Source organism: Microcaecilia unicolor, chromosome 3 (assembly GCF_901765095.1).
Source record: "Microcaecilia unicolor chromosome 3, aMicUni1.1, whole genome shotgun sequence".
NCBI lineage: Eukaryota > Metazoa > Chordata > Amphibia > Gymnophiona > Siphonopidae > Microcaecilia > Microcaecilia unicolor.
This window is the reverse complement of record NC_044033.1, coordinates 93,243,230-93,265,858: the sequence shown is the minus strand read 5'-3', so window position 1 is coordinate 93,265,858 and position 22,629 is coordinate 93,243,230. Positions and strand designations below refer to the sequence as shown.

The window sequence follows — 22,629 nt, the reverse complement described above, 5'->3', positions numbered from 1 at the left end:
GGCACTTCCACAGAGAACATTTTAAACAGTGAATCCTCGTAACAGATTTGATGAATGGTAGAACATCCAATAATAATCCTTTTTTCAGACTTGGTTTGATTGATAACTGAGGTGATCTGTGTCCTTCTCTTACTATCTCTTAATATCTTCCTGAAAAACTATTGACTCCTTTATTCTATTTCACCTCCTTTTTATTCTATCCTATTAACACAAAAAACAACAAAAGCAAACAAACAAAAAAAACCTGTCCTTTCACTTGCAGAGGGTCTGACCTCTATAAGGCCCAGATGCATCAACCAAACGTAAAAAAATCTAAAACGTAAAAGTCCTTAACGAATTTAAAAAAACGAAGAATGCACCAAAAAAACAAGCTGCACATGTTTGGTGCAGTATTGTAAAGTACAATGCATCAAACTGGTGTAATCCCCGTCGTTAATCGGCCCCTAAAGCATGCGCAGAGCAGCCAAGCGTTATGCTGGCTGCTCTGCGCATGCCACAAACGTTAAAACAAACAAAAAAAACCCCAATACACAAACACGTTGAAAATAAAAGGGGCAAAGGCACTCGTCAGGAGCGTCCTGTATGGACGGCCTTGCGTCAGACGGGGGTGGGCCCAGGTCAGGGAAGGAGAGACGTCCTGAAGACTCGCGGCGATCAGATGTTCTTCTTGTCCGTGCAGCGCCTTCACACAGAGGTGAGAGGCGCTGCGCGGGCCCGGTAAGACGGAGGGGGGGGGTCCGGTGGATGGGGGGGAGCGGCGGCGACAACCTCAGGGGGGCGGGGCACGGGGGCGGAGGATGGCGGGAGGCAGAGCTGTGGGAGAAGGAGAAAGAGAGAGACAGGAAGGGAAGGGGGCCGGGGCTGCTAAACTTTTGATTTTTGTTTTGATTTTTTATTTAATACAGGGGGAAGCGGGGAACAGCGGCAACCTCAGGCGGAGGGGGGGGCAAGGCCATCCATACAGGACGCTCCTGACGAGCACCTTTGGCCTCTCCCGATCCTTTTTTGCTTTTTGGTTTGATTTTCTTTTTTATGCAGGGGGAAGCGGGGAGCCACGTGTTTGTGTGGGTTATTTATATTTTCAAACGTGCCAGCTTGGATTTTTATGCTTCAGGGAGAAGCGGGGAGCAGTGTCTGTATGACAGCTCAGGCCTTAACGACAGCTCTGACCTCACGTTAAATATTTCACAGTAAATGATTCGGTGCAATCATCAGTATGGTTAGTGCATCCCGAATTGTCCAAATTGCAATTGTAAGTGACTCGTTTGCATTCCGTTTTCGTTAGCTGCTAGCGTCGTCGGAAAAAGGCCTTTAATGCATGCTACGGTTGAAAATTTCTTCGTTAAAGGGTCGTTAAAGTTTAGTGCATCTGGGCCTAAGTTCCTTATCTGTCTCTATCCTATTGCCTATATTGCACTGTGATTTTATATTTTTATGCTGGTATTGTCTTAAAGGGATTTTAGAGAATTGTGTTTTGAATATTTGTGCTAGTGATTTCATCTTTTTATGCTGGAATTGTCTTAAAGGTGTTTTCATTGGAACTGTGTTTTAACCTGTGCCAAGTGTTTTAAACCTGTGACTTAATCTGGTGACATTGAATCTGGTGTCTGTTTTCATTAGAATTGTGTGTTGAATCTACACTGCCAGAGACTTAATTCAATCAATTTTGGTTACATAGCATCTGGTGACTCATAGCTCCGGAGAAGGGGCAATTTTGTTTTGAGCTGGATAGTAGAACCTAAGTTTACCTTGTGAGCTGGGAGCTGCGCTGGGCATTTTCAGACTTGGTTTGATTGGTAACTGAGGTTACCTGTGTCCTAGATTAGTAAACTCGACTCAGGAAAGAGACCTTGGGGTGTTGGTGTCGGAGGATCTGAAGGTGAAGAAATAATGCGACAAGGTGACGGCCATGGCCAGAAGGATGCTAGGCTGCGTAGAGAGGGGCATAACCAGCAGAAAAAAAGAAGGTGTTGATGCCCCTCTACAAGTCGTTGGTGAGGCCCCACTTGGAGTATTGTGTTCAGTTTTGGAGGCCGTATCTTGCTAAAGATGGAAAAAGACTGGAAGCAGTGCAAAGAAAAGCTACGAAAATAGTATGGGATTTGCGTTGCAAACCGTACGAGAGACTTGCTGACCTGAACATGTACACCTTGGAGGAAAGGAGAAACAGGGGTGATATGATGCAGACGTTCAAATATTTGAAAGGTATTAATCCGCAAACGAACCTTTTCCGGAGACGGGAAGGCGGTAGAAGTAGAGGACATGAATTGAGGTTGAAGGGGGACAGACTCAGGACTAATGTCAGGAAGTATTTTTTCACGGAGAGGGTGGTGGATATGTGGAATGCCCTCCCGCAGGAGGTGATGGAGATGAAAATGGTAATGGAATTCAAACATGCATGGGATAAACACAAAGGAATCCTGTTTAGAAGGAATGGTTCCATGGAATCTTAGCGGAGAATGGGTGGCAACGCCGGTAATTGGAAACAAAACGGGAGCTGGGCAGACTTCTATGGTCTACGCCCTGATCGTGACTGAATAGATAGGGATGGGCTGGAGTGTAAATTTTAAGGGGCTTCGATGTTAGCTTCAGAACTTAGTACAAGAACAGTACTGGGCAGACTTTTACGGTCTGTGCCCTGAGAAAGGCAAGGACAAATCAAACTTGGGTATACATACAGTGGGGGAAATAAGTATTTGATCCCTTGCTGATTTTGTAAGTTTGCCCACTGACAAAGACATGAGCAGCCCATAATTGAAGGGTAGGTTATTGGTAACAGTGAGAGATAGCACATCACAAATTAAATCCGGAAAATCACATTGTGGAAAGTGTATGAATTTATTTGCATTCTGCAGAGGGAAATAAGTATTTAATCCCTCTGGCAAACAAGACCTAATACTTGGTGGCAAAACCCTTGTTGGCAAGCACAGCGGTCAGACGTCTTCTGTAGTTGATGATGAGGTTTGCACACATGTCAGGAGGAATTTTGGTCCACTCCTCTTTGCAGATCATCTCTAAATCATTAAGAGTTCTGGGCTGTCGCTTGGCAACTCGCATCTTCAGCTCCCTCCATAAGTTTTCAATGGGATTAAGGTCTGGTGACTGGCTAGGCCACTCCATGACCCTAATGTGCTTCTTCCTGAGCCACTCCTTTGTTGCCTTGGCTGTATTGGGTCATTGTCGTGCTGGAAGACCCAGCCACGACCCATTTTTAAGGCCCTGGCGGAGGGAAGGAGGTTGTCACTCAGAATTGTACGGTACATGGCCCCATCCATTCTCCCATTGATGCGGTGAAGTAGTCCTGTGCCCTTAGCAGAGAAACACCCCCAAAACATAACATTTCCACCTCCATGCTTGACAGTGGGGACGGTGTTCTTTGGGTCATAGGCAGCATTTCTCTTCCTCCAAACACGGCGAGTTGAGTTCATGCCAAAGAGCTCAATTTTTGTCTCATCTGACCACAGCACCTTCTCCCAATCACTCTCGGCATCATCCAGGTGTTCACTGGCAAACTTCAGACGGGCCGTCACATGTGCCTTCCGGAGCAGGGGGACCTTGCGGGCACTGCAGGATTGCAATCCGTTATGTCGTAATGTGTTACCAATGGTTTTCGTGGTGACAGTGGTCCCAGCTGCCTTGAGATCATTGACAAGTTCCCCCCTTGTAGTTGTAGGCTGATTTCTAACCTTCCTCATGATCAAGGATACCCCACGAGGTGAGATTTTGCGTGGAGCCCCAGATCTTTGTCGATTGACAGTCATTTTGTACTTCTTCCATTTTCTTACTATGGCACCAACAGTTGTCTCCTTCTCGCCCAGCGTCTTACTGATGGTTTTGTAGCCCATTCCAGCCTTGTGCAGGTGTATGATCTTGTCCCTGACATCCTTAGACAGCTCCTTGCTCTTGGCCATTTTGTAGAGGTTAGAGTCTGACTGATTCACTGAGTCTGTGGACAGGTGTCTTTCATACAGGTGACCATTGCCGACAGCTGTCTGTCATGCAGGTAACGAGTTGATTTGGAGCATCTACCTGGTCTGTAGGGGCCAGATCTCTTACTGGTTGGTGGGGGATCAAATACTTATTTCCCTCTGCAGAATGCAAATAAATTCATATACTTTCCACAATGTGATTTTCCGGATTTAATTTGTGATGTGCTATCTCTCACTGTTACCAATAACCTACCCTTCAATTATGGGCTGCTCATGTCTTTGTCAGTGGGCAAACTTACAAAATCAGCAAGGGATCAAATACTTATTTCCCCCACTGTATAAAGTATCACATACCATGTAAAATGAGTTTTTCTTGTTGGGAGACTGGATGGACCGTACAGGTCTTTATCTGCCGTCATTTACTATGTTACTGTTTCGTTTTTAACAGACCTCAGTTGACAAGGTGATCGATACATTTGCAAAAAAAGAGGCAATACTCAGTGGTACTTTATTATTTCATGATTTATAGATCAAAAACATTATCTTAAATTGAAAATGTCAAATAATGGAAATCCAATATAGACTTTCTTCAAGATTAGTGTGATATGATTGAAGTCGGAGGCACCTGAAAACACCAGTGCCATCGTGTTCTCTGCAACCTGAAGTGCACACACAGAATGTTGAGGTAATCCCAAATAAAAGTGTATTACAGTAATCAAAAGTACAGAATCACTGTTTGAAAATTATTTTCATTCAGTAAGACCCTTAGCATTACTAATAACCTTAATTTATTTAAAATAAAACCTTAAAAAAAAATTTCAGTTGTGCTTTAAAAGATAATGAAGAATCTAATACGAAACCCAAATCTCTCTTCTTCTGAAGTACTGCAATAGAAACCCTATCAAGTAATACTTCTCGCAGTGGTAAATTAATTATAGCCTGACATAACCAAGCAAGAATAGTTATCATTCATAGGTTAATAGATCTTTACTGGAACTAAAAATTGTGTATCGACTTCATTTAACCAATATTCTGCTTCAAGGCTTTTCCCCCTTTGTTTTCCACCTTGAATGCAGCTGCAAGTTTTGCTATTTCATCTCTTCTGAAAGAGTTTTCCATACATCTACCTGTAAAGAAATGTTTTAATTCTGAGTCTACCTTTTCTAGCTTCCTATTTTATAATGCATTTTTCTGGAACTTTCTTTCCACTTGGTCATTATTTGTTCTTTATTTTCCACAGTTCCTTTTACTCAAAAACTTCAGCTTACAACTGGTAAGTTATAAAATGTTTCTTTGCTTTCATTTTCATATTTATTAAGCAGAACAAGTAGTTGATATTAAATATTTGTGGGACCATTCTCTAACCTAGGTGCTCACATTTACACCTAGGTTACACATTTACACATTGTTATACATGCAGATGTTTAGAATGCTACCATTTACATGCATATGTGTACACTTATGTATGTACTAGTATGCTTTTTGTTAGCTGCCTAGATTTGGAGATAGTGCAGGATATAAGAATTTTTAAATAAATAAGTGCTATTCTGCAAGTACTCGCTTAACTTGCATAATGTGTATTTGCAAGGGAGGTGTACACAGGGGCAGAGCATGGGCAGGACTCCTCTTTACAAAATACTGTGCATTACGTGCATGCCTGCTGCACTTAAGTTTTCAGACTGATACTAGCTCTGTGACTGGTGTGACTGTGAGTGCCTAAATGTTAGGCACATTAATACCTGGTTGTGCTAGTATTCTATAAAGGAAAGTATGTGCCTACTTACCTTTATAGAATAGGCTTCTACTGCATGCCTTCCAGGCCCTAATTCTAGACCCCCATTTATAGAATAGCCCCCTTAGTGAATATTTCCTTTCTTAGGGTGATTGAATAATCAATAGAAATAAATATTTGTTGAGTGGTATGTTAGTGTCTTGTCCATGGTACAAGAATTAGTGCAGACAGTGCTTCTTACTAGGAAAGCATTTATCCGATACTTGAAATAGTTTTCCCACAGGAAATCCCCTTATTAATTCTGACAACTGTGATCCATATTACATTTTAAAACACAAACCCCCCCAAAATAGTCATCCTTAGCGGCCCACCAGACCAGCCAAGCAGATGGAGACTGAGAACATTTGACTCTGAGACTTGTATAAGGCCCCTGTGTAGTCTCAGCCAGCAGATGGTGGACATGAAGACTTTGAGGGGCATAATCAAACGGGGCGCTCAAGTTTTCCTGAGGGCATCCTCGCAGGATGTCCCCGCGAAGGGGCAAGGAAACCCATATTATTGAAACAAGATGGGCGGCCATCTTTCGTTTTGATAATATGGTCGGCGACGCCCAAATCTCAACATTTAGGTCGACCTTAGAGATGGTCGTCCCTGGTTTTCGGCGATAATGGAAACCGAGGACGCCCATCTCAAAAATGACCAAATCCAACTCATTTGGTCGTGGGATGAGCCAGCATTCGTAGTGCACTGGTCCCCCTAACACACCAGGACACCAACCGGGCCTGTTTGTGGTCTTAGCCTGTGTGGTAGACCCAGGGGAAGGTTCCTGGAGGTATTCTTATTTTGGAGGTCCATTTGGGGAGCTCATGGCTGTAATTTAAAAAAACAAAACAAAATGTTTTTACGGCTGTAGCTATGTTGTCCTTTCTGGTTTCAGGAATGTTGGTCCATGGGGGCCACTTTTCCCCTTGGGGTGTTACACTTGGGTGGCCAGGTTCTTCCCCCTTCCTGCCTTCCCCTGTAGGGGAGAGGACTGCTTCTGCCTCGGCTTCTGTGTCTCCTGTGGCAACCTTCAGTGCCCTAGAACAGCAGACAGCAATCTAGTTTTAAAAGAAATAAAAAGAGAAAGCAGCAGTGTGTGGCTGGTGCTGACAAGGAACCTTGAGCAGCAGCAGGAGAGGCTGTCTTGGAGAACTGTGGTAGCAGTCCTTGCCTTCCTCCCTCCTTCTCTACCAGGGCGATTAGTGGAGTCCCTGTGGCTTGGAGAGGACCATGAGATGAGCATGGAAAAACTTTGCCACTGTCACACATGTAGCTGCTGGGGAGTAGAGATGCCTGGGGCACAATGTTGGCTCTTTGGAAGAGGCAGCTAGTACCACAGTGGCAGGCGAAGTGGGTCCTTCTTCTGTGGTTCCTGTTTTGGCAGGAGCCACCATGATTTTGGATTCAGCCTGCAACTCTGAATTGCCTCCCTTGTTGTTGCTGGAGGAGCCTCTCCCTGGGGCATCTTCAGTACCAGGTAAGAGTCTGGAGAGTGGCTCTGGGTTTCCTCTGGATTTCATATGGTCCCTGTTCAAAGCCTGGAAGTTGGGTCCTCCCGCAGTGGATGGGCTTCCTCCTCCTCAGCTGCCTTCGGTGCCTTCTCTGCCTAAATGTCCTAAAATAGAATGGGACGCTGAGCTGGAGGATTTTTCTCCTAGGTGCTCTAAGGAGGATCTCGGTGACCAGGAGGAGGAGGCCATCTTTGTCTGGGGGGGTTGAAGAGGACCTTCCCCCTCAAGAAAGATCCCTCAAGAGGACAGACTTTTTCAGAGAAATTTGCTGTTTGAGTTCATTGCACAAGTGTCCTCTGTGCTCTAGTTTGAAGATGAAGTAGTGATGGAAGGATCTGCTAAGCAGCCGTCTTTCTTAGTAAATCAAGATATTAGGGGCACAATAGCTTACAATAGTTGTTATGGAAGAACCAGCACCAGCCTGTCCACTAGGCAGTGGCATAATTCCCTCTACTCGCCCTCTCTCCACCCTGAGGTGTTCAGGCCTCACTTACCTTCCTCTGTGGCAGTGATGTGACAGTCAGCAGCTATAGAAAATGAATGGTGGCTGGCGCATGCTCAACGCCTGCAAGTTCCTACCTCCTCTGAAACAAGAAGTTCAAAGGGGGCAAGAACTGGCAAGGTTTGAGCATGCACAGATGCTCAAGGCCACATGCTGGCCGCAGTACATCTTCTGTAGCTGCCATCTGATTGGGTTTATGCCCTGGAGGAAGGGAGATAAGGCCTGAGCACCTTAACAGGCAGAGGGAGGCAAAGAAGAAATGAGAGAGATTCTGGAGACCATGGAGGGTGTTGGGGGGGGAGGGGTGGAAGAGAGAAATGCTGGAGACGTGGGGGGGGGGGGGGGGGGGAAGAGAGAGAGATGCTGGAGATGAGGGGCAACGGTGAGGGGATACATGGTTGAAAGTCTGCCTAGGGCATCAGATATCCTTGGGAAGAACAAGCATACTTTTAGCTCTAGGGAGGGTGGACAATCTTTTAATCCTTTTGCACAGTTAAAACACTTTCTATCCATCTAAATTACTTTGAAAACTGTTCTCAGTATTGGGCCAAGAATGCAAGATACTTCGGAATAACTTGCCCTTTTCTTGGGTTCATTAAGTTGTCTTTTGGTCTTATTCCTAGGAATCTTTCTGTTTTGTTCTAGATCATGTTATATTTACCTTGGTTTTTGGCATAAAAAGTGTACCTTTTTTTCTGACAAGAAGCCCTGTTTTTCTGAATACTTTTCCTTTATTCTTCTCTTTGTTTCTGTGTACTGTATGTGCTTTGTCTCTGAGTGTAAGGGTTCTAATATGGATCAGCATACCAGTTAGATTAATAAAGGTGGGTGTAACTTAATAGGTGAAACTTTCATAAAGTTCGACCCATCTGTTAGACAAAATATAGCTCAGAACTAAGGAGAGGATCTTGATTATCTTTTTTGCATTAGATGAAATAATAAGATTGTGAAAAAGTTAGTTGTTTAGCTCCTTTGCAAAATACAAGGGTGCTTTAGTAGTGGTATCTTATTTCCATGTAGAAGCAACAGTCGCTGTTGTCAGAAGAGGAGGAGTACACCACTGGTTCAGAAGTTACAGAAGATGAGGTTGGGGATGAGGAAGAAGTATCCAAGAAGCAAGGTGTATCTATCTCTATTTATAATACATGTTTCCCAGCAGCACTTATTGGCAGTTATTGGTTGTTGTAAGCAAGGACTCAGTTTTCATGTTGAATAATTGTCATATCTATTAAACCATAAGATACATCATAGTTATGACAATGAAAATATCAAAAAATATATATTTCAGTGACTAATCCAATAAGGAGCTGTTTTTCTGTGCATCTATATGGCCCTGTGTGACTTACAGACCCTGCAGGATCTCCTCTCCCTCTTTAGTTTTCTCTGTCCTTCCCTCTTCCTTCACTCTCCCTTCCAACCCGAGGCCACCTCTTTCTCATTTTGTCTCTTCGGCCTGTAGGGGTCTTTTCCTTGTTATCTCAGCTTTGCTGGTTAGACCTGAACAGTGTGTTTTTTCTAGCGAAAAAGGTGCCGGTACTCAAATGCCAGGCCACTGAGAGACCCACCCCGCAATAGTCAGGCCCCCTGCAACCAGTCAAAGAACCTATGTCAAGGCAGAATTGGTGTGTAGAGCCTGAAATCTTTCATTAAAATTTGGGGACCATGGGTCAATTTTAGCAGACAGTGGAAAAGATGCCAGTACTCAGTACCCCCAAGTACCCCCTCAAAAAAAGCCCTGGACCTGAACCATCTTTTTCTGAACCAAATATGGATTCTACAGCTTGAGGCCTGAATTCAATATTTACCAGCTTTCTATAAAGGAAAACTACTTGTTGGCATAGCTGTGCTAGTGACTTCATCAAGGCCATGTGTACGTGCACTAGCCTTCCAGTTATCTTCTGGGAATGTGTATAGGAGCGTGCCTTATAGAAACAGTCTCTAGGAACATCTGTGAACCATGGAGGGGAGTTTGCTGCCATCAGGCTTGTGACTGATAGGATATTCTTGCTGGAAGCTCAAGGCCTCATTGTCATGACTATGAATAATCTGCTGGACAGAGATAAACGGTTGGTGATTGGGCCATAAGTGTCACCTGAGTCCATAAGTGTCACCTGACGTGGAGGAATATCAATGCTGGGATCAGAGAGAGATAGATGAGTGAGGAGAAGAAGATTGCCTGGTGGATAGTTCTGTCTTGGAGGAGAAGAGACTATTTTCCCTAAACACTGTGAACTGTGATTCCTTGTACTGAGAGCTGACAAGGTCAAGCCCGGTGGCTTACCCAAAGACTGAGTAACTAGCTGCACAGAATAGAGACTTTGGAGTAAACACCTTATCTACTGGGGCTCGTAGGTGCATTCTGCTGGAGTCTGAACGGGAATCTAATTCATCACATCACCTGAAGTCTGTAAGTTGGAATCTACAAGACCGCAAGGGTAGGAAGCAGGAATTTTCCTCTATGTCTCGGGCTTTAGTAGGTTTGGTTTTGCCTGTAACTGATTGGTTGTCTCAGGACTGGTGGTCAGTAGCCTAATTCTGCTGTTGGTTATCTTTTCTCAGGATATATTATAGTTGTGTAGTTGCATACGTATATATTTTCATATATCTATTGGTGTAATAATCAGTATATTTTGGTAATGTACACAGTATGATTTTTGTTGCATTTTGCTTGGCTATATTGCTAATTATTTTTATATATAATAGATAATGTATGTTTCCATTTTGGCATTGTTCCTTTCATTGGTGCAGATCCTTACACAAACCTAAAGGCCACATTTAGGTACTGTTATATTCCTCAGCAAACGAGTCCACAGCACTTATACCCCATAATTTCCCACCGCTGGCAGGCTCAATGTGGCTTACAACATTTAAATTATAAATAGGCGAGTACAATAAATGGAAAGGGATAAGCGGGGTGGAGAGGTAAAGGTAAAAGTGGGTAAGTCCATAAGAGCACTAGAGGGGTCAGAGTTCTAGGGTCATTGAGGTAGTACAGGATCTTTAGGTTACGCTTGCCCAAATAAGTAGGTCTTGAGTGACTTCCTGAAAGTCAGATGATCTTGAACCGTTTTTACTGATTTAGGTAGTGCATTCCACAAATGAGTATTGACATAGGAAAAGGTGGAAGCATATGTGGTTTTATGCTTGAGTCCAGAACACGCAGGGTAATGGAGGTTTAAGTACGAACGGGCAGTTCTGAGTGAGTTTCTTGGCAGTAGGTTGACAAGGGCATCCATATACGCTGGGGCTGCTCCATAGAGAATCTTATGGACTAGGGTACAAATTTTAAAAGTTATACACTCCTGTACAGGAAGCCAGTGTAGATTCTGTGCCCACCTAAGTACCTCTACAAGCCTTTCTTCCACAACTGTCTCTCTTCCTTTCCCTCTTTCTGCAGGCACCTCCATCTCTCCACAGCTGTTTCTTCCACTTTCCTCTACTCATGCCTCGTCAGCCATCTTTTCTTCCTGTCTCCATAGCTGCCTCATGTTCCCTCTTTTTTTATTTTTGCTGTCACCTCTCTCTCTCTCTCTGTCTCTCTCTCTCAAGCCAGTGTCCTCCTGCCTCCACATTTATTCTTTCCTTGCTGTCACCCATCTCCCTCTTTTATCTTTGCAGTCATCCCCTCCTTTTCTCTTTTTTAGCTGCCCCTTTCCTCTCTATCATCAGCTGCCTACTTCTTCCCTACAGTCTTTCCCTCCATGCACACTCCTCTGCCACCTTAGGGCCCCTCATGCTGTTTTCTGCACCTGTCTGGAAGGGGCACCAAGTAAGTGTCTTGTATGGATTGGTGGGGGTGGGGAAGAGGAAAGGAGATACAGACAGAATGGCTGACTAAAAGAAACAAGGAGGGGGAGAGAAGGATTGGTGGGGATAAGGGAGAGGAACCGAGGCAAAGAGAATAACAACTTTGTATTTCTTTTGGGACTGGAGCTGGGCAGATGCAAATGAAGTGATGGGTCAGGCTGGGGAGATGTAACTTAGCAGTAGAAAGGGTGTGAACCAACTCCTCCAATGAAAATTCACCAGGTATCATTTTTATCAGCTGTGCTAAAGGTTCCTCAACCTTACACAAGCTCTACAGAACAATTCTTATGAATTCCTTTAGAAAGACCCTGCAGTGGCGTAGCAAGGGGGGGGAGGGGCGGTTCGCCACGGGTGTCAGCTCGGGGGGGGGGGGGTGCTCCCTGCCAGCTCCCCCCTCTCGGCACGTCAACACCCCCCCCCCCCCCGACCAGTGCCTACCCTCCTCAGCTCCCTCCGGCTCCAACCAGCTCCCGCACCCTACCTTTAAAGAAATTTTGTAAGCCGTGGAGAGGCGAGGCGCAGCGCCTCGCGCCTGCATGTAAAAAAAGCGTGGATCGTCATCGGGCCTTCCCTCATGCTGTCTGTCCCGCCCTCCGCTGACGCAACTTCCTATTTCCGCAAGGGCGGGACAGACAGCGTGAGGGAAGGCCCGATGACGATCCACGCTTTTTTTTACATGCAGGCGCGAGGCGCTGCGCCTCACCTCTCCACGGCTTCTGAAATTTCTTTAAAGGTAGGGTGCAGGAGCTGGTTGGAGGGAGCTGGGGAGGTGTTGGTGCGCCGAGGGGGTGCAACAGCGAACCGCCCCGGGTGGCAGCCCTCCTTGCTACCCACTGGGACCCTGTAAGATTTGGGTCAGATAGGCCCCATGAAGGAACATAGAAGTCTCTTGTTTTCAAGAATTAGGCACACTATGATGTTCAGGTATTCTCATTCTCCTCCTTTCACTAAGAGGCTAAATATTCCTGAATCTCATCTGGTGGTTGAGAGTACTGACAGCTTATCATGCTACTTAGCTAATCTTCAGCGAGTGCTGCTGGATGATAAAACCTGTTTGTGTTACACTTTGAACTGTGAAGGTCATCTTTACAACTCTGTCAGTTGTAACTGGGGTTGCCAAGTGGCTGAATTTCTGCTGGGCATACTAATCCATTTCTGATTTTACTTAACTGTATACATGGATACGCAGGTTTTCTTTTCCTAAGAAAAGGACAACTAAATATCAAATCAGGCCTGGATGCCATCTTAGATTTCCACGACTATACTCCCGTTGGTTAGTTCCCTGCTTTCTCGTCTCAAGCAATGCCTGTCTCATTGGGCTTGGGGTCAGGGGCAGCCTCTTCAGCTGTTTCTCATCCTGAGCTTCCCTCTCGGAAACTTTTTTTTCTCCAGAATTCATTCTCCTGCGTTGTCAGGCTTATTTTTTGAAGCTCTCCAATTAGAGCTCAGAGTCTCTGCAAGCTGCTCGGCCTCTGCAGTTAGACTCTTCTGCCAAGAAAAAGTGCTTGGAGAAATTTACTGAAGTGGATTCTCTTTCTTCTCCTCCTCTTTCTCACTCTGAAGGTGAGATTTCAGAGACTTCTTTTGGTTCTAGAGAAGGGTGATATGTTGCCTGTTAAGTTGATGATCCTGTGGCCATTAGGGTTTTTCACAGGAAGGAATTACCTTCCTTTCTAACTAAAGCACTGAAGATCTTCAATATTGCTTTTCCTGAGTCTCAGGCTTCCTATGCAGCTAATCCTAAAATGGCTTGCATGAAAAAGTCCCCCAAGACTTTTCCAGTTCACGAGGCTATACAAAAATTAATTTTGGCCCAATAGTCCACTCTGGATGCCAGTCTAATGGTAACTCGGGCTATGTTTCACCTTTACACTGTGACTCAGGATGAGCTGGAGAAGCTTAAATTACCCAGAGTTAATGTCTTAGTGGTCACAGTGATGACGTCTACCCTTCTGGTGAAATGTGGCATAGTGCTGAAAGATGTTCAGGATAGGAAGCTGGAATCTGTTCTGAAACTTCCTTTTGAAGTTTCAGATCTATTATTATTATTAGCATTTGTATAGCGCTACCAGACGCACGCAGCGCTGAACACCTGAATCTCTGCAAGCAGTAGTTTGCAGTTCTTATGCTTCTAGGGCTTGTCTCAGCTGGGTGCAGCAAATGACAGATTCTCTCTCTGTTACAGATTACATGCTTCTTTGGCATTTCCTGTCATGGAAACAGGTTTGGCTTATCTGGCTGATTCTTTATATGATTTGGTTGGGGCTTCGGTCAAAGAAATGGCCTTAGCAGATGCAGTTTCTAAGCACCATCTTACGAAGCTGCCTTTTTGAGGGAAACTCCTTTTTGGAAAAATTAGTCTAGGACTTGGGGGACTGAATGACTCAGCATTTACCTGAGGACAAGCTTAGAGGCTCCTTCAAGCCTAATCAGGCTCGTCCTCAGTTTAAGGATTTGAAGCGGTGTAGACCTGGCCACTCTTCGACGTTTCAGAGACTCAGATACCAGCCTAAGTAGTCCTTTTACTCTGACAAGAGGGCCTCTAACCAATCTGCCAGATCCTCCCCTGCCACCCGTTCCTCACAATGATGAGGTTCCGGTCCATTCTTCAGTCGTGACAGTAAGAGGGCATCTGATCCTTTTTTTATGAAGAGTGAGCCAAGGTCATTTCCAACCAGTGGGTCTTAGAGATTATCAAAGAAAGTTACAAATTAGAGTTCTTGTCTCTCCAACAAAGATCTTTTTCTTGGAGTCCCAGTGCAAAATCTTTCACGAGCAGAAGGCCATTATTTCCACCCTTCAGACCTTGCAGGATCTGGGAGCAGTGTTTCTAGTACCAAAAGGTAACTGAACGAAGAAAAAAACCCATGGGGTAATCAAAGCAGACAAAAAGCAGGAGAAGGAAGCAGGCTGAATAAGCAATGGGATAAACACACTGGTTTATTTACTACAATACATAAGACTTGACACGGCACCGTGTTTCATCTCAGAAGTGCCTGCCTCACAAGTCTACAATAAAAGATAAAATAATAATAAAATAGATAAAAGTATAACATACAAATAAGATTACTCAATTATAAACATAAGGTGATAAAAGATAGTTATGAAAAATTATATGATGTGTGTGTGTGTGTGTGTATATATATATAATGAAAACATGAAAAATAGAACCTTTGGGTATGTACAAAGTGGTTTTGAAAGAGTTTTAAAAAATGTAACAAATTTCTTGATAGCATGTCATAATTGTATGAATAAATCAATGTGTGTGTTATTGATACATAGATGCATAAATATAAAAAAGTATACATACATATAAATATAATGAAGAGTTCTAATAAAAGGTGTGCAGGATAAAAATTCTCAAAGGAACGTAAAAAATATATAACTAAAACAGAGGGAAACTGACCTTGTATTGAGGTAAACTGCAAAAAAAGAACCTTTGCAGCTGAGTGGGCAAATGTTGAATGGTCTGGGTGAAAGCAGAAAACCAAAAGTGAACTTAAACATGGGATGTGATGAAAGAATGAGGTAACAAGGTAACATTAAACATGCTGAATTGTGAATTAAAAAGAACAAAAGCATACCTTTAAAAAGACCATGCATGAACAAATATTGCACTCCTCAAAGGATAAATCGTTCTGCTGTTAGAAATGAAAGGGACAATAAGAGCATGTGTGTACAGTGTATTATAATAAACCAACAAGATGGTAGAAATAGTGAAGGACATGGTGTAAAAAAAAAATAACATAAGCCGTCTGCTATATATATAAATATATATATATATATATATATATATATATATATATATATATATATATATATATAAAAGCATGGGCGACGCCATATAATGGAAACAAAACATTTGGATGTGAAAAGTGACTCTACATACAGTATGTGACCAAACTAAACATGATAGAAACAGAACATTTAAGGAATGGAAACGAAATTAGTAAACAAAAATGTGTAATGCAGGTGGTGACATAATAAAGAAGCATGACAGAGAAACCAGGTGTCTAGTAATAATGAATGTATGAGATAAAGAGCATAGTGCTAATGATATGAAAACGTGTGAACCGTCTAAGAGTCGTCTATATTTAATAAAAAACCAAAGTGCTGATACCACAGTGCAGATAAATTAATACTTCAAGTGAAAGTCGCTGCTAACTGCTGAGAACAGTGGACATATGACTTGCTTCCATGGAGTAGGTGTAGCGAGAGCTGGCATACAAATCAGCTTATGTGGGTGAAATGAAGAAATAAAACCGAGTATTAAGTGGGAGAAAACATAACTTATGCCATAAAATATATAACCTACGTAGTTTAAAATCTCATTTAATCGGGAGAAAGTTGAAAACTTATGGTTAAGTAGTGCCGAACAAGCATGCTCAGTGCTGTGTGTGGCTCACCTCTGTGGTAGGAAAACTGAGCAATTGTGTGGCATTATTTTAAAAAATGGTGCATGTGTCATGGTAAATAAGATGCTGGTGTTAAGGGGTGATGGTAAACAGAATGCTCATCCATTAAGACTTTGTGAATGAAAAAACTTAGGTATGGGTGACAAATATGTTGGTGAAGGAAATAAGACAAATAACAAGATACAAGTGAATGAGTGGTCTGAAACGAGCTTAATGGTGAATAAAAATACATATCCTGAATGACATTGCAGATATGCAATCAGACCTTGCTACTGAAGCAAAAATAAAATATAGAGCTGCTAATAAAAAAGAACCATTCCAATGTTTTTATATATATCAAACATTATTTAATACAACTATAATGGAGCATAAACTCAGAGAAATGGACGAAAATCAATCTCTTGATTATGGCCAGATGGTGCAACAGTATTAAAATCATAAATGAGCTGTTCTTCTTCTCTTAAAAGCAGGTTGTCAATATTGTTCTTGCGCCAATGTGGTTTAAAAATCTTAGACTAGAAACTTGAGATCATCTATGGAATAATTTGTACTGTGCCAATGGTCCACCAATGGAGCAGTCTCAACATTTCTGTTGATGCAGCTACGATGTTCCATGAGACAGGTTTTTATCATACGGTTGGTTTTACCTATATATAATAACTGGCAGAGACATTGGATAATATAACTCCCACGAACGTACTTAAACCTCCATTACCCAGTATATAATGGACTTAAATACAAAAGCACCTATGCATCAACTTTCTCCTACTCTAGCGCTCATCTCTGGAATGAACTGCCTAAACTGGTGAAACTTACTACTGATCACCCTACTTTCAAAAAGCACCTCAAGACCTTTCTATTTGGCAAAGTGTATGCCTCAGTCCCGCCAGGCATCTCTACCTTCTGATCTGTCTTACCCTGGTGTCACATTACTCACCGCAGCTCTTTCTCTTTTACTTTACCTCGCTTTGCCTTTTTTCCATTATACTTCTAGGACATTAATTGTTTGACCCCTGACATGCTGTGTTTTTATGTAGATTGTTGTAAGCCACATTGGGCCTGCCCATGGGTGGGAAATTGTGGGATATAAATGCTTTAAATAAATAAATAAATGTTAGAGGCATTGCAGTTGGAATTTTGTTTCAAGGTGTATGTCTTTTGTCAGATGTTACGGCCTGTCCTATTAGAGCAGCAAGCAGGTCCCTAGAGTAGCCTAGTGGTCGGTGCAGTGCACTGTAGAGAAGGGAACCCAGGACCATATTCTACTCTAACTGTTACACTTGTGGTGGAAAGTTTGAGCTGTCCAAACTTCACATAAGAGGTCCCAGAGGTTAGCTTAGGGGGTTAGCTTAGGGGATGACTATAGAAAAGGTGATTACGACAAAATGAGAAAAATGGTGAAAAAAAGACTGAAAGGAGCAGCTCGCAGAGTAAAAAACTTGCATCAGGCGTGGATGCTGTTTAAAAACACCATCCTGGAGGTTCAGGACAAATATATTCCACGTATTAGAAAAAAGGGAAAAAAGACTAAACGTCAGCCAGCGTGGCTAAACAGTAAGATAAAGGAAATCATTAGAGCCAAAAAACAATCCTTCAGAAAGTGGAGAAGAGAACCAACTGAAAGTAACAGGATAGATCATAAGGAATGCCAAGCCAAATGCAAAGCGGAGATAAGGAGGGCAAAAAAGGACTTTGAGAAGAAATTAGCGTTGGAAGCAAAAATACATAGTAAAAAATTTTTTAGATACATTAAAAGCAGGAAACCGGCCAAAGAGTCGGTTGGGCCGCTGGACGAAAATGGTGTTAAAGGGGCGATCAAGGAGGACAAAGCCGTAGCGGAGAAATTAAATGAATTCTTTGCTTCGGTCTTCACCGAGGAGGATTTGGGGGGGACACCGGTGCCGGAAAGAATATTTGAAGCGGGGGAGTCGGAGAAACTAAACAAATTCTCTGTAACCTTGGAGGATGTAATGGGTCAGTTCAGCAAGCTGAAGAGTAGTAAATCACCGGGACCTGATGGTATTCATCCCAGAGTATTAATAGAACTAAAAAATGAACTTGCGGAGCTACTGTTAGAAATATGCAATCTGTCCCTAAAATCGAGTGTAGTACCGGAAGACTGGAGGGTAGCCAATGTTACTCCGATTTTTAAGAAGGGTTCCAGAGGAGATCCGGGAAATTATAGACCGGTGAGTCTGACGTCGGTGCCGGGCAAGATGGTGGAGGCTATTATTAAGAATAAAATTGCAGAGCATATACAAAAACATGGACTGATGAGACAAAGTCAGCACGGATTTAGTGAAGGGAAGTCTTGCCTCACCAATCTAATGCATTTTTTTGAGGGGGTAAGCAAACATGTGGACAATGGGGAGCCGGTTGATATTGTATATCTGGATTTTCAGAAGGCATTTGACAAAGTGCCGCACGAAAGACTCCTGAAGAAATTGCAGAGTCATGGAATCGGAGGTAGGGTATTATTATGGATTAAGAACTGGTTGAAAGATAGGAAGCAGAGAGTAGGATTGCGTGGCCAGTATTCTCAGTGGAGGAGGGTAGTTAGTGGGGTCCCGCAGGGGTCTGTGCTGGGTCCGTTGCTTTTAATGTATTTATAAATGACCTAGAGATGGGAATAACTAGTGAGGTAATTAAATTCGCCGATGACACAAAATTATTCAGGGTCATCAAGTCGCAGGAGGAATGTGAACGATTACAGGAGGACCTTGCGAGACTGGGAGAATGGGCGTGCAAGTGGCAGATGAAGTTCAATGTTGACAAGTGCAAAGTGATGCATGTGGGTAAGAGGAACCCGAATTATAGCTACGTCTTGCAAGGTTCCGCGTTAGGAGTTACGGATCAAGAAAGGGATCTGGGTGTCGTCGTCGATGATACGCTGAAACCTTCTGCTCAGTGTGCTGCTGCGGCTAGGAAAGCGAATAGAATGTTGGGTGTTATTAGGAAGGGTATGGAGTCCAGGTGTGCGGATGTTATAATGCCGTTGTATCGCTCCATGGTGCGACCGCACCTGGAGTATTGTGTTCAGTACTGGTCTCCGTATCTCAAAAAAGATATAGTAGAATTGGAAAAGGTACAGCGAAGGGCGACGAAAATGATAGTGGGGATGGGACGACTTTCCTATGAAGAGAGGCTGAGAAGGCTAGGGCTTTTCAGCTTGGAGAAGAAACGGCTGAGGGGAGATATGATATAAGTGTATAAAATAATGAGTGGAATGGATCGGGTGGATGTGAAGCGACTGTTCACGCTATCCAAAAATACTAGGACTAGAGGGCATGAGTTGAAGCTACAGTGTGGTAAATTTAAAACGAATCGGAGAAAATTTTTCTTCACCCAACGTGTAATTAGACTCTGGAATTCGTTGCCGGAGAACGTGGTACGGGCGGTTAGCTTGACGGAGTTTAAAAAGGGGTTAGATAGATTCCTAAAGGACAAGTCCATAGACCGCTATTAAATGGACTTGGAAAAATTCCGCATTTTTAGGTATAACTTGTCTGGAATGTTTTTACGTTTGGGGAGCGTGCCAGGTGCCCTTGACCTGGATTGGCCACTGTCGGTGACAGGATGCTGGGCTAGATGCACCTTTGGTCTTTCCCAGTATGGCACTACTTATGTACTTATGACTTCTTAAAGGAAAAGGCCATAGACCATTATTAAATTGACTTGGGGAAAATCCACAGTTTATTTCTGAGGTAAGCAGCATAAAATGTATTTTTTGGGATCGTGCCAGGTATTTGTGACCTGGATTGGCCACTGTTGGAAACAGGATGCCGGGATTGATAAATCTTTGGTCTGTCCCAGTGTGGTAATACTTATGTACTTATGTAGTGGAAACTATTGTAAAGAATAAAATTACAAAACATGTAAACAAGCATGGTTTAATGGGACAGAGTCAGCATGGATTCAGCCATGGGTGATCTTGCCTCACCAATTTGCTTCATTTCTTTGAAGGCATGAATAAACATGTGGATAAAGGTGAGCAGGTTGATATAGTGTATGTAGATTTTCAGAAAGCTTTTGACAAAGTTCCTCATGAGAGATTCCTGAGAAAATTACAGAGTCATGGGATAGGAGGGAATGTTCTGTTGTGGATTAAGAATTGGTTATTTGACAGAAAACAGAGGGTAGGGTTAAATGACCATTTTTGTCAATGGAAGAGGGTGAAGAGTGGAGTGCCGCAGGGATCTGTATTGGGACCAGTACTATTTAACATATTTATAAATGATATGGAAATCAGAACGACGAGTGAGGTGATCAAATTTGCACATGATACAAAACTATTCAAGGTTGTTAAAACACGTGCGGACTGTGAAATATTGCACAATATTCCTAAGACCTTAGGAAACTAGAAGACTGGGCATCCAAATGGCAGATGAAATTTAATGTGGACAAATGCAAGGTGATGCACATTGGAAATAATTATCTGAATCATAGTTACCTGATGCTAGGGTCCACCTTGGGGGTCAGGGCTCAAGAAAAAGATCTGGGTGTTGTAGATAATACGCTGAAATCTGCTCAGTATGTGGCGGTGGCCAAAAAAGCAAACAGGATGCTAGAAATTATTAGGAAAGGGATGGTGAATAAGCGAAAATACTATAATGCCTCTGTATCGCTCCATGGTGCGACCTCACCTTGAGTATTGCGTTCAATTCTGGTCACCATATCTCAAAAAGGATATAGATGAATTAAAAAAGGTTAAAAAGAAAGAGCAACCAAAATGATAGAGGAGATGGAACTGCCCATATGAAGAAAGGCTAAAGAGGTTAGGGCTCGTCAGCTTGGAAAAGAGATGGTTGAGGAGGGATATGATTGAGGTCTACAAAATCCTGAGTGGAGTGGAATGGGTGGAGGTGAATCTGTTTTTCTCTCATTCAAAAAGTACAAAGACCAGGGAACACTCAATGAAATTGCATGGAAATACTTTTAAAACAAATAGGAGGAAATATTTTTCACTCAAAGAATATCAAAGCTCTGGAACTCGTTGCTAGAGGATGTGGTAACGGTGGTTAGTGTATCTGGTTTTTAAAATGTTTGGACAAGTTCCTGGAAGAAAAGTCCATAGTCTTTTATTGAGATGGACATAGGGGAAGCCACTGCTTGTTCTGGGATTGGTAGCATGGAATGGTGCTACTAATTGTGTTTCTTTCATGTACTTGTGACCTGGGTTGGCCACTGCTGGAAGCAGGATACTGGGCTGGATGGACCTTTGGTCTGACCCAGTATGGCTGTTCTTATGGTTTTTTTCTGTGAATAAAAAAGATGATCTTCAGTTCCACTTATTATTTCATGGTGGCTCCCAATGATTGCAATAATTTAGGCCTTGGGCATATTTACAGGAGCCAGCAGCTGAGACCTCTTTCACTCTCCCCCCCCCCCTCCCCCCCACCAACGAAAGTTGAAGAAAATGGGGAGAGATCCTTTTGGAGGACTAGCACAGCTCCTTTAGGACCTGGTTTACTAAGGCTGTTTTCCCTTTCTGAGTCTAACTGAAAGAAAGCTTTGTAAATTGGGTGTATAATGCACTCTTTTATGGCCTAACAAAAGCACACAGCCAGCAGCCTGTATCCCCTCAAAATCTCTTGCCTTTAGCCCCTCTCCCCCGTCTTGTCTTTACTCAGTCTCTTTTATCCATCCACTCTGTCTTCAATCTCTCCTTCAGCCTCCCCCCCCCCCCCAAAACAAAATCCATTGCACACTCCTCAAATCTGATTGTGAGCCTACTAGGGACAGAGAAAGTGCTTACATATAATATATGTAAATTCTTTTGGTTGTACCTCAGAAAGGCGATATATCAAATCTATGCCCCCTTGCCCTCATTTGTCCCCAGCTGTCTAAAGTCTTTCTGTTATCACCACTTCTTACTCAGTTTTCCCCTTTTATAGTCCCCTTATCCCTAGCAGTATCATCCCACCACTCCTTTATCTTCTTGATCCCCCAGTCGTCCTTCCAGCTGACAGCTCTCCAGCTACTCCCCCAGCTAGCCAACTGTTTCTAGTGTCCTAGTTCCTCCTCTCATCCCTTTTCACCTTGCAGTGTGCTTCCATTCTGCATTGGTCTCCTGATAGGAGACCAGCAAAGGAGTTCCTGCACTGTGCTGCTCAAATTAACTGAAAGTTGTACGATGCAGTTAAGACCACTTCTATTTCAGTGGCAATGGCACAACAGCCCCAGATGTCCAGAAGAAATGGCCATAATGGACCATTTCCTAGAATTTGTCAAACTTTGGAATCTACATAATTGGTGGTACTCAGAGATCTGATATAGTTAGCTGTCTACTTACTTCAATTACTTTTGATTACAGGGAGAAAGGAGAAGCCAAAGAAGTTACACAACAAACCAAAGAAACAAGTGTCTTCATCTAGTGTTCAAAAAAAGGAGAAATCCGTGGAGAAGGTAATGAACTCTAGAGCAGCAATGCTTAATTTTTCACGTAGGGGTAACAACCCACAGGTTTTCACAAAATCTTCTCCTTGCTCCCTCTTACCCATGTGGATAAAAGTACACACACTGTTCACAGTATGCAGTTTTATCTTCGTGAAAAAAATGATAATTCGGGGGGAATGAAAGTACCTGTTCTGTGCATTCCCATCACATTTTCAAAGGGAAACCGCAAGGAGCGAGACAATTGCTCTCCTAATTAAAATGTAATGAGGCGATTCCAGTGCAAACTATCTTGCAA

The 22,629-nt window shown here is 43.0% G+C and overlaps 1 protein-coding gene across 3 annotated transcripts in view; it reads left to right on the top strand.

The window, feature by feature from the left end:
- KIAA1841 (KIAA1841 ortholog) overlaps positions 1-22,629 on the top strand; it is a 155,845-nt gene that overhangs the window by 105,672 nt on the left and 27,544 nt on the right. For all 3 annotated transcript variants that reach the window (XM_030196181.1, XM_030196182.1, XM_030196183.1), the window contains exons 14-16: positions 5,170-5,202; positions 8,737-8,836; positions 22,252-22,343. In XM_030196181.1, coding sequence (XP_030052041.1) covers positions 5,170-5,202; positions 8,737-8,836; positions 22,252-22,343 — 225 coding nt within the window. The remainder of the gene's footprint in view (positions 1-5,169; positions 5,203-8,736; positions 8,837-22,251; positions 22,344-22,629) is intronic.